This window comes from Aythya fuligula, chromosome 21 (genome assembly GCF_009819795.1).
Source record: "Aythya fuligula isolate bAytFul2 chromosome 21, bAytFul2.pri, whole genome shotgun sequence".
Taxonomy (NCBI): domain Eukaryota; kingdom Metazoa; phylum Chordata; class Aves; order Anseriformes; family Anatidae; genus Aythya; species Aythya fuligula.
In genome coordinates this window covers 4,866,333-4,877,984 of record NC_045579.1, presented here as the reverse complement: position 1 = coordinate 4,877,984, position 11,652 = coordinate 4,866,333, and the positions used below count along the sequence as shown (strand labels likewise).

Here is an 11,652-nt window from a genome sequence, read left to right as displayed (position 1 = left end):
AACAAAATAAAATCTGAATTTCTCTGAAGCATCACTCTGCCTGCTGCTCTGTTGCTCAGGATGTACTCTGTGGCAGTCCCTTTTTCAGAAGGGATGTGAGGTAGCTGCCTAGTTCTTCATCCTAAAGGAAAAGAAAAAACAGAATGAAAGACATCTTCCAGTTGACTCTTTCCTATCTGGGGCAATAAATTAGAATCTGCTACCTAGAAATAGACTAAAATAATTCCTGCACCCAGCAAAATCAGTGTTTGAAAATGGGAATGCATTTCAAGGCGTTCTTTCAAACTTATCACTGTAAAATCTCCCCTCGTCAAAGAGAGCCTCTTTGAGATCTCTTTTCAGAATAAATTTTTCATGAAAGCAAAGAATAAAGAACCACTGAAAACACTTAAACTTCAGCCATAGAAATTCTACTTTTGAAGAAAACACTACATCTAATCTTACCACAAATCAGTGCTAGCTGGCTTTCTGCCTGTTGTTTACGTTTTATACCTGCATTATAACACACACCCACACACTGCATCGCACTACCTTTGCAGTAGCAACCTACCTTATAGGCCAGTTTTGGCCTGTAAGACATTAAGGATAATCAGAGTTGCTGGAAAAGTGTGTTCGTGGGTGTTCCTACCTGGTACGTCCAGGATACGAGCAGAACTTTGGTTCCTTGATCCTCAGAGTGTGCTGTAGCTTGGATAAGAATGGACTCGACTGTTATCGAACCGTCAGGGAGATGCTGCACTGAGTAATCCTTCAGGACCCTGGTAAGATAAAAGGGATTCCATTTATTTTGGAGGGGATGTGCACACACGCTGAACACCCCTGTGTGTTAAATCCCCCAAAGCAGTGTGGTGTTACTGCTTTTAGCTGCATTTCTGAGCATCACCCCCACCCAAACAAGACAGAAGGGGCTAATTTAGTTGTCTTGATCCTGTGCTTACTGGTCTCCCTGCAAAAGCAGGGCTAACTCCAGCTACACAAGCAGCAGTGACAGCAGCAAATCAACAGCAACAAACATTTCCAGCGGACTGCACTAGTTTGGCGAAGACCATGAGTGCATATGCTGATTACCTGCCTCTGCTACTGACGGGTAACCTCTGTTCTGGTTATATTTGTTAAACAGGCTGAAATCTACAGCAGTTAAGGCTTCTGGGCTGCAAAAAAAACTTTCTCTTAACAATATATGGCACAGCTGACAGGGCAGAAAGAAGAACGCACTCATTCTGCCTGTTAAGAATGATAAAATCATTCATCCCTAGAGGAAAAAAAGCCAAGCACAGTGAAGAAGGGCCTTACCCTTTGAGATGGTTATATACACGAAGCACTGTCTCATGTTCTTTCCGTGGATCCTGAATGTGAACGCGGCAGGTGAAACGCAGCTGATGTTCTGCAAGACCCAGCTCCTTCAGAGCCTGCTCGGAAGAAACCAGCCGGAAGCTCTGCAGAGGAAGAGCACAAATCCACTGTCAGATACTTCTCTGTGCATGCTGTGGGGTTTTATTCTTCCTCTGCGGTCCACGTTACTTACGTTATCCTTCATAATTAATGTGCCATGCATGAGCTTTGGCTTCTTGACATCTGGTAAGAGCCCTAAACCAAGGCCAATGGAAGAGAAAGACAACAGGGTTAATCATTTGTGCTTGCTTTTCACACATTTTAGACAACTGCTATGGGACTTAATGGATCAGATCTCCAAGTCCCTGCTAAGGTTCACAGACTAAGATTTCACATCTTCATTCTCCTGTCCCTTAAAACAAAGCACACGGTGCTTACATCACTGTCAGTGCTCCAGACAGAGGTAAGAAACAACGTCCAGTAATACAGATCAGCTGCCTCTCCCCACGTCACTTCCTGGTAAGAGAGGCTTTAAGAATTTTCTTACACTGGATTTATGAAAGGAATTCCAGTTTTCACAGACCTAGCTAGTAAAAGCATACCTGGACTTTGTTTTCATAACAAACGAACAAACAGCAAAAAAGGCAGTTCCATTAGTTTTGTGCTGTCTTTTCGGGTGTTTTTTTTTTGGCGTTTTTTACATATGTGCACAGCAGCCCTTTCATTTCCCAGAAAGCCCTTCTCAACCACCAAGCACTGGTAAAATGTTCTTACAAAGAAGCTGTTAATCACCACTGCTCCTGCATCACCATTTCCACCTACCACAAGTACTATACAAACACACTGCAGTGCAGTGGCAGGGCACGAAAGCTGGAATTCCTGGCTGAAAATGCGTTACCTATCGCTGTTTCTCTCTTCAGGAGTCCCAGGGATATGTCTACTGGAATGCTTGGATTGGTGAATATTGTCGTGGTCTCTCCGTTTGCAGGCATGTAACAGCTGACATCTGCAACATAAACAAGCAACGTCAGAAGGGCTGCAGCAGCATTTCCCATCCCAGCCTGTCCTGTACACTGCACTATTCCTAACTCTGCTGAGGTCCCTTGGGTTAATTATGGGAATTTAAAGCTCTCATTCTTCTTCTTTCTACTCTTTTCAGCACCAACGCTGTACGTACGAAATTCCTGTTCTATTTTCTGCTTCAGAAACTCCATTTTCTTTGCTTCACCATGGACCAGCAGAACATTGCGCGGCTCAGCCTGGCGAATCAGCTGCATTATTCCCTTGGCATCCGCATGGGCGCTGAAGGACATGTACTCCACCTGCATCTTTACCTCCAGCTGCAAGAGAAGGAGGTGGAAAGCACAGGCTTTGAGAATCAGCAACCACTTTGGCTTGTCACAGCTCGTATACCCCACATGAACAGACCCAGACCATATTTATTTTAAAGAAGGAAGCAGATCAGCTGCACTGGGAAATGATGTTGGAGAGAAACCTGCTTATCAGCAGCCTGAATACCGTACAGAAAAGTTCGCAATAAGTTTTAAAGCTAAACTGCAGAGTTCCAAAGCAAAACACTTGTTGCACATTTGCCAAAAGAAATCAATACTGAAGTACACTTGGGATCAGTTTCAAAATCCCCTTCTGCATGAAAGCGTATCATTGCCGTCTATCTGACTAATCAAGCCTACTATAAATACTCCCCTGGCAAAATGTTGAGGCCAGTGAATTCTGAAGCAATAAAATGGTAGAAAGAACAAAGAAGAAATCCTAGTTCCACTCTGATCAAAATGTTACTCAGGTATTTCCCACGCTGCATGCAGCATGTTCCCATTACAAGTATCTGCTGTCTAACTACCAACTCAAATTCCCAAAAGCTTTCTCCAGTGATCTCCCTCCTTGGAAACAAAACTTACTATTTGTCTTCCCTCCATTTCCAGCTTGCGCTGTCCGCTCAGAATCTTATGGCCCACGGTTCCCTGCACACAGTAGCCTGGCATAATGACCTGAGAGGGAAACCAGAAAAACAACGCTGATAGAAGTTTCTGTTCTTACCATCTTATATATGACACTAACACAAAACCTCATGTGTTAAACTGAATTTCTTACCATATTCTTTTCATTCCCTGCCCATTTCCTGAAGATCTGAAGGGATTGTCCTGCATGAAGCATACCAGGAGTTGCAAACACAACCTGGAATTCAAAGATGTGTCATGAATCACCACAGAAAAGTTGCCTTTTTTTTTTTTAATAAAAATAAAAAAAAATACCATTACTTATATAAATATCCTAGAACTGCAGAGAGAACTCACTAATACCCATTATAGCACACTTACTACAGCAAGGCTCCAACAGAGCTTTTTGCTATTTTATTGTATTAATGGGGTAGAAGATGCTTAGGCTTTTGTAGGTTGCTTGGTTTGCCTAAACCAGGAACAGAGAGGTATAAAAACAGCTCCCTGACACCACAGATCTGCTCTACCCCCTCATTACTGCCCACCTACCATAGGTCCTGGGTTATCTGCGAAGGCCCGATCAAATGCTTTGATGTGCTTGAACTCAAACATGTTCCTCTGCACAAATGTTTTCCGAATTTTCTGATTAGTCCACGTGATGAAGAGCTTGTAATAATGGTTAGCCTTCTCCGTCAGTCCCGTGGAAAAATAAATTGGAGCCTTTAAATTCATTCTTTCCCTGCAGAAAGAAGAGATCCAGATCCACGAGAACCACATTAGAATCCTGGCTCTTCATGCTTAAGTCCATAAACCCACATAGCCACCAAAGATTTCTGCACAGAACATACTCCCAACAAACTAAGTCAATATCAGGACAACGCTGTATCATTGGGCATTAACTTACCGTGGAGTCACCTTTAACCCGTTTCCACACAATGCTTATAAGAAAGTTTAATACTTTACTTGTTCATCCCATCTCCCTCCCATAAAAACAGTTTTACAATGTGGCAAAGCTGCCATCAAATTATTTGAAGGACAGTTGGTACCGAGTGTTTGGGGACAGAGCAGGGAATGATCCTTGTAAAGACAACGTTTAATTTACTGTTTAGAATCAGAAGCATTGGAAATAAGTGATACATGGAAAGAAACAGTTCTGCAACCGCCACCATGAAGAGGAAAACTAAAGAGAATATTTGTACCAAACAGATATGAAAGAATCATAGAAACCTGTCAGGACCACAGCATGAGGACACAAAAGAGGAACACGCACTGAACAGTCTGCACTCACCAGAAAGTTTCCAGTAAAATGCAAAGCTCCTGGGCACGTCCAAGGGCAAATACTGGGATAAGAACCTGCAATTGAGGTATGATTTAGTCTGTGAAATCGGTGAATTAGCTACACTTAAATCAGTAAAACTTTCCTGTCTTGTAAATTCCCATTCCTATTTGCAGATTCTGAGGGATTAAAATGATTTTTTTAATGTCCTTTACTAGGCATGCTCTAAATGGGGTGGCAATGAAAAAGAGAATCCCAGACATTTTCTTTATGTTAGCAAAGACAGGGGCTAAGCTCTGAGAAACAGAAAAGTCTGACAAATCCTAAAACAATAATGGGACCTATGCAACTCACATCCATGTTGCAATGCTTTCATTATCTGTTCCATGTGCTTTGTGACTAGCTAAAGTTGTTCACATCAAATCACACGAGGCTGGAACAGGCTTACCCAGACAAAACAGCCACACGCAAGGCACTGAAGCATCATTTACTGTGTGGTAATTGCACTTGGAGGACTTCTATGGTAACAGGCAGCGTAACGCTGAACAGCACAAAGGAGAATACTGAACAGACAGACCTGACTGACTACATGGGAAATCAGTTTTGATTAAGCTTAAAAGCAGTAATTTGAGCAGTCATTCTCAATTACTTAGTTTATATGACTAAGAGGATGCTTCAGATACAAGAGACAAATAAAGTTAATTTTGCCTTCATCCTCCGTATCTGGAAACTGTAAGCAGAGCATTTCCCTTACTGCCTTATTCGTGCAGTTTGGTTTCCTTCTTGACACAGTTTAAGTGTTTAATACCCTCTCTTTTAAATTACCGATGGAGCAATATAAAAACTCCTTCAGTTTTTCACTGTGGTCATGCACAGATGCCTGGGTTGGTTAAACAGTTACACAGCGCTACAGAGATGAGAAGCTTCACAGAGAAAAAACACATCACTTGTATCAAAATGCTGTACCTTTCCTCCTCTTTCTACGGTCTCGTGAACTTTCTTCAAGAAGTCTCTTTCTCTGCAACGTTTGGAGTCTCTGATAGTTGTGGCATAGGTGGACTCAGTTATTAATAAATCTGGGCGACACTTATCAATCCAGGCGGCACTAAAACAAAAGGGATTTTTAAAAAGCCAATCAAATTAAGGGATAGTATCTAAATTCTCATCTGCAGGTCTCCAACCTGGGTGCAGAATATCACTAACTCCACTTGAACAAAGAAACACCAATGTGCATTGGCTTGGCCAAAGTCACCTCTGAGTTCCATGGCAGCACCAGGACTCCTCTTTACAGGCTGTGCTTTCTTTAAATTAATACAGCTCAGAATAGACACCGACTCCAGATTTTGAAAAACAATTTTCCAGTCTATTATTTGTTTTAAATGCATTAAAATATTATTCTAAATATCACAAATATGAAAATCTATCATACATGCCAGTAAAAATAAAATGAATGTTAAAGGTTGTGACTGGCACTTTCTTAAAAAGTAAACACATTAGAGAATACCACAGCAATAAGGCATTTCAAACACCTAAATCCAATTATTACGCAGCCTTAAAAATGGATTAATATGAGTACAATGGAGAAGATTACATTAAGGTCTATCCTGAGGAATCAATTTAAATCTGTTCATTCTCAGAATTCAAAATTGCATTTATCTTTCCAGCAAAGACACCAGTTAGTGTTCCAGTCTCCCATCAAACAACAAAGGATCAATGCTGATAAGCCCCTACGTATTAACAGAAGCTATGGTAAAACTGTCCTGTCTGAAAGAGATACAATTCATAGAAACCCAGCTTCCTACTTACCCTAAATGTCTGTCTGGTGTCATGTTGTAATCACCCTAACGAAAGAAGAGAAATCCATTTATATTCTCAAGGTAAGAGAGCAGGCTATTAAAAGGAGATGTGAGCATCCACAAATGCTGTTGCACATACTTACAGTGTATACAACTGACTCGCATCCAACCTTAATCTGGAACATGGCTGCTCCTAGCACATGGCCTGCATAGTACGCCTTGATCTCCAACTCCTCATCCACCTGTACAAGCAAGCAAACACTGCAGTAGTGCAAAACCTTTTAAAAAATAAAATTACTCTGCCTTCCACAACTATTCGGTTGGTCTGATCCAAGACTATGCAGAAACGGTCATTTACCTGAACTGTCTGGTGAAGATGCACAGCAACCACTTTTTTCATACAGTCTTTAATCATTTGGGAAGTGAAGAAGTTAGTTTCCCCCTTCTTATCTACAGTTATTTTCCTATAGTCCTCCAGGAGAATAGGACAGATGGCCTTAGTGGGGTGCGTCATATAAATGGGCCCATCGTATCCGACCATTTCACTGAAATACGGCAAAGCTCCACAATGGTCCAAATGGAAGTGGCTGCAAAAAGACAGAAAGGATAAAAGAAATGTTACATGGGAATTTAGCTTGCCTGGTTCTCACATCTTGCTTCAGAATTTCAAAGCACTGCACAACACAGAGGAACTGACCAGAATATGAATGATGGAACTGCAACATGTTGGTTTTTTCCCTTCTTTTAAAAACAAAGAAACACACACACACACAAAACCAAAAACAAACAAACAAAAAAAAACTTTCCTGTTTCCCATTTCAGTTGTGGTAAGGAAGCTTTCTCACCTGATGATCACACAGTCTAGGAAGTCAGTCAGCCTTCCATTCTGAGTGATGTAAGAAAAGTCAGGAAAACGCCTCTGCAAAGAGAAAAAAAGCAGGTTATCCACTACTAAACAAGGACAGTTAATATTAAATTATTAATTCACCAGAACAATAGCATAAACCATCTGCAGTACTGAACACATGCTGTAATCCATCTCAAGACAAAACTGCAACAGGTCGGAGACTACACTAGTGTACCTGCTAGATACCCTGCCCATATGGAAGACCAGGAATGGAACGTTCACAGCTTGCTTAATATATATATTTTTTTCCTTCAGAGTCCACAACCCATGGAAAGAAGAGGGTTGGCTGGATGGGGGAACTTCCTATACCAGGAATACTTGAGGGGATGTACCTCTTGCACAAGAAAGCAAGATTCTGAAGGGGTGACACTTGTTCATTCTCAGCAACAGCTGACATATGTGCCCAATAACGTACACCCTGCTAACACTACCTACATATCATATAAGATGAATCAGGTCATGTTCAAATAATAATGAAGAGAGCAGGACAACAAAGCAGGAGCCCTACTGAGCGAGGACAGGCACCCCACAGGTATCCCTGTACAACATTCAGGCTTCCCCATCATACTCACATCATCGTTGTAGCCCATGTGCATCCCACAGTCAAGCATAACGTTCTTCCCCGCAATAGACACGAGGATACAGCTGCGCCCCACATCCTGGCCAGCCCCTGGACCAACAGAAAGACAGATCAGACACCTCTGGGAACGTTTGGTCACTTCAAAGGACACGCATTTAAAGGTCTACACACTGTACAAGAGCCTTTGCCCACTTCTGATGTGGGAAAAGGACTGCAGCCTTCCTTCCAAGCAAGCAGGTCTGTCAGCAGATGGGAGCTGACTTGGCCTTGAGCTTAGGAGAGGCACTGAATGTGTCTCTAGCGTCCTAGGACGTGTTACTTCTAATTACAAATGCTAACAACCGATTCCCTTCCTTAAGGAAAGCACGGCACCCAGCGTCTCTCAGTTCTGATATTTCAGGCCTATTTCAGATTGGACTTACCCAAGGGCGTGACCTTTATCTCGGGCATTTTAACCACCTCTAGATCCCAAATTATGCAGGAATTATACTGCCGACAACAGGATCCGCACAGCAAAAAGCCGCTGCGAGCCTCAGCGCCGCCATTTCCCCCCGCCTCTCACCCAGGAGGCTGAAGCGGGGGCCGGCCTTCACCCTAGAGGGTAAAAATAAATAAATAAATAAATAAATAAATAAATAAAATCGGGAAGCACGAAGTGAACTGAAGGCGAAATCACCCCTCCTTCAGCAGGGGGCGGCCGGGCAGGGCCGGGGCTCGGCGCCTCAGCGGCTCCGCGCACGCCCGGCGGAGCCCAGCCCATGGCGGTGGCGGCGGCGCCCGGGCGAGAAAATGGCGGCGGCCGCGGGCGCCTTCAGCCTGAGGGAGGTGCTGAGCGCCTTCCAGGCGGCCGTGACGGAGCGCAGGGAGGTGCTGCTCGGACCCTACCTGCGAGGCTGGAGGGGCCTCGTCCGGTGAGTTAGGAGGTGGGGAAGGGCTGGGGGGAGCCGCTCGCTGATGCCCCCGTGGTTTTTGTTTTGTTTTTGTTTTTACCCCCCGCCGGCAGGTTCCTCAACAGCCTGGGCGCCATCTTCTCCTTCATCTCCAAGGACGCTGTGGCTAAAATACAGATCATGGAGAGCTACTGCGGCGGAGAGAGGCAGGAGGAGTACCGCACGCTGCAGTCCATGGTGGCCTACGAGCTGGCCAGCGGGCTGGTGGACATCCAGAGGCGGTCGGAGCATCCCGACTCGGGCTGCCGGACCGTGCTGCGCCTGCACCGGGCCCTGCGGTGGCTGCAGCTGTTCCTGGAGGGGCTGAGGACTGCCCAGGAGGACTCCAAGACGTCCACCATCTGCACAGACTCCTACAACGCCTCCCTGGCCGCCTACCACCCCTGGGTCATTCGCAAGGCCGCCACGGTGGCCTTCTGCGCGCTGCCCTCGCGCAACGCCTTCCTGGAGATCATGAACGTGGGCACCCCCGAGGAAGCCGTCATCATGCTGGGCGATGCTTTGCCCCACATCTCCAGTGTCTACGGGATCACCGAGGAGCTCTACGCCCAGCACAAGCTGCTCAACCTCCCTTGACAGGAGGTTGACACGTCCTGACAGATGAACCACCTAAAAACTGTTTTCCTCTGCACAGAAGCATCAGAATCTCTGCCCCTCGGTCACTCGCCCTTTCCTCTTCCCCCAGGGAGCTGACAAAGCTATTCAGGATGCCTCATGCTATAACAAGACAAAAATGCACTAAGAAATACATACATAAGTATATATATCATTGCTTCAGCTCTACAGGGAGGGGGAGAAAAGGTCTATGCACATGCTTGAGAGAGTTCTCTTTTCTCCCTGGATTCACCTTCAGCTCTCCAGCTAGGCTGGAATGCGGGGCTTTAATTTATTTGTAAGCTAAACCAACAGCCTCTGAGCAGCTACAGCCTTTGGTGCTCTCACAATTATTGGTGTAACTTCCTAATAGGATATCCAAACACATTCACGCTACATGTGACCTCACATCCTAAAGGGAGGTTTAGTTGCTATGCTGTGAAAATTCCTCTTCTGCTAAAACCACCTTAAAATGATTACATGTTTACATAGGATAAATTCATGCATTAAAATGGAGCAATTCCATGTTGTAAACTACAGAATACCTCTTGCTGGGCTTTCCTTGCTTTCTGATAAAGATGGAGCTGGTATTTCATCTGTGTAATGTGTTAAATGCCATAAATTATGTCAAATAGTGTTATGTGTCAAATGAAAAAAATGTTTGATTTCTCGTGGGTTTAATGCACAAATGGTAGGATGACCACGTGGAAAAATTCCGTTCTCTTCCCTGTCACTTTCGTTCTCGTCTATTCCTCTTGTGAGATAAAAGTTAACATTGAAAATGAACTTAAAATGAACTTGAAATTAAAGAATCAAAAACTTTCTTAGCAGGGAAAAACTGTTGTACATTTATTGCCAGTCATTTTGTGTTAAGTGTGCTTCAAGTAAAATACAGATTTTATCAGTCTGCATGCTCACGTTTAAACAAGGTGTTGCCTAGTGAAAATTCTGTTTTCCTGGTGTCTCTAGGAAATCCCCATCTTTAAATGACAGGAGGCTTTTAAACAGCCCCAGGTAGCCAACACTCAGTAAAATAGGTCCTGCACTTTGCACAGGTTCAGAGTCCGTCTGCTTTCACTAATGCAGCCACATCCAGAAGGAGGAAAATAAAGCCAACAAGCACAACACCACACCTTCACTTCCTTCACTTACATTAACTGCTGTACTTGAAAGCTGCAACAACATGCAGATTCACTAGAGGGAGCTTAAATCCCATAATCTCCTACCCCACAGTAAGCATACTTGATTTCACCTGAAAATGTGTGGGGGTGTAAATAACTGCTTATATGCAACACTTACACTATTCAAGCAGCCTGGTTTTTTTTCACTCCATGCAGTTGAATTACTATTTTAAACTGTTTAAATTAAGTTTTATAATTAAAGCTAACACCTAAATACTCCATTAAGAAGTTAGGGAAACCTGTAAGGTATCTTTAAAAAAAAAAAACAAACGTCAATACAAACTATGTAGCGTAGACACAGATATCTACAACTGTCATTTGCTCAAAACCTGCGTACATATACTTAGCTTTTGATAATGTGCCTGCTTCTCCAAGATACATGAAAAAAAATCCTAGCCTTGTAGCAAAAGTAGTACCACTGGTGGTACAAGCAGCTTCTGTGATACAGCACAAATAAGTTATCAAAATGCAGTGAGCTGAACTTTCAATTCAATTGAACTTTTCAATTCGGCACTATCCTGCTTTCTAAAATTCACACTTGACAGAAAAAATGCAAACAATGAACCAACTTAAATTACCATGCTAGGGAACTGGTACCTACATCAGCAACCTGAGGTTAACGTCACAGCTCAGTGTGAGAAAAAATTAGATTGGCCAACAACATTTTGCTATATATATCCTGCTATTTTCTGAAAATATGTTCTGAAAATAGCAGGGTAGCTGTGAGTAATAGCTCACTGAAGTGGCAGCCGAGGAATGGTTCACACCTGTTAAGTTCTTGTGGTGTCCTGAGAAAGATTTGGGAATTTCCATGATGAGGTGACCTTGAATTTAAATATATATATAAATTACTGTTGTGTAAGACACTTACCACTACCCTACAGCTCAGGCGACTCAACCTATCATTCTGAAGTTAATTTAAAAATAAACTATGTGACATGCTTTCAGTGCAGGGCACTTCAAAGTTGGGAAGAGAGTCTAAGTAAGACAGAGCTTGCTTTCCCACCGTGAATTGAAAACCATTGAGGGTTAAAGCATGTGTCACTTGCTGGGAGGAATTATTGGATTAAAAGGCTCAAAT

At 43.3% G+C, this 11,652-nt stretch overlaps 2 protein-coding genes across 2 annotated transcripts; one reads left to right on the top strand and one right to left on the bottom strand.

Moving 5' to 3' along the window:
• Positions 1-3: 3 nt before the first annotated feature.
• Positions 4-8,589, bottom strand: INTS11 (integrator complex subunit 11). The gene is made up of 17 exons (XM_032201283.1): positions 8,269-8,589; positions 7,839-7,936; positions 7,205-7,278; positions 6,718-6,946; positions 6,503-6,601; positions 6,370-6,404; positions 5,530-5,668; positions 4,576-4,640; positions 3,837-4,026; positions 3,442-3,525; positions 3,249-3,338; positions 2,510-2,672; positions 2,231-2,338; positions 1,526-1,587; positions 1,294-1,436; positions 629-758; positions 4-121 (listed from the first exon to the last, which is right to left on the bottom strand). Exons 1-17 carry the CDS (start codon positions 8,294-8,296, stop codon positions 56-58), a joined length of 1,803 nt encoding a protein of 600 aa, XP_032057174.1. The 5' UTR covers positions 8,297-8,589; the 3' UTR covers positions 4-55.
• Positions 8,590-8,618: 29 nt separating this feature from the next.
• Positions 8,619-10,315, top strand: CPTP (ceramide-1-phosphate transfer protein). The gene is made up of 2 exons (XM_032201299.1): positions 8,619-8,757; positions 8,850-10,315. The coding sequence occupies exons 1-2, from the start codon at positions 8,636-8,638 to the stop codon at positions 9,370-9,372; spliced, it is 645 nt and encodes a 214-aa protein (XP_032057190.1). The 5' UTR covers positions 8,619-8,635; the 3' UTR covers positions 9,373-10,315.
• The last annotated feature ends 1,337 nt before the right edge of the window (positions 10,316-11,652 follow it).

Coding starts and splice junctions, on each gene's coding strand:
- INTS11 (XM_032201283.1), bottom strand. CDS start 8,296: ATGCCCGAGATAAAGGTCACGCCCTTGG. Junction 3,339..3,441: donor CAGGGAATGAAAAGAATATG/GTAAGAAATTCA, acceptor TTTCCCTCTCAG/GTCATTATGCCAGGCTACTG. Junction 2,673..3,248: donor AAATGGAGGGAAGACAAATA/GTAAGTTTTGTT, acceptor CTTCTCTTGCAG/CTGGAGGTAAAGATGCAGGT.
- CPTP (XM_032201299.1), top strand. CDS start 8,636: ATGGCGGCGGCCGCGGGCGCCTTCAGCCTGAGGGAGGTGCTGAGCGCC. Junction 8,758..8,849: donor GGCTGGAGGGGCCTCGTCCG/GTGAGTTAGGAG, acceptor CCCCGCCGGCAG/GTTCCTCAACAGCCTGGGCG.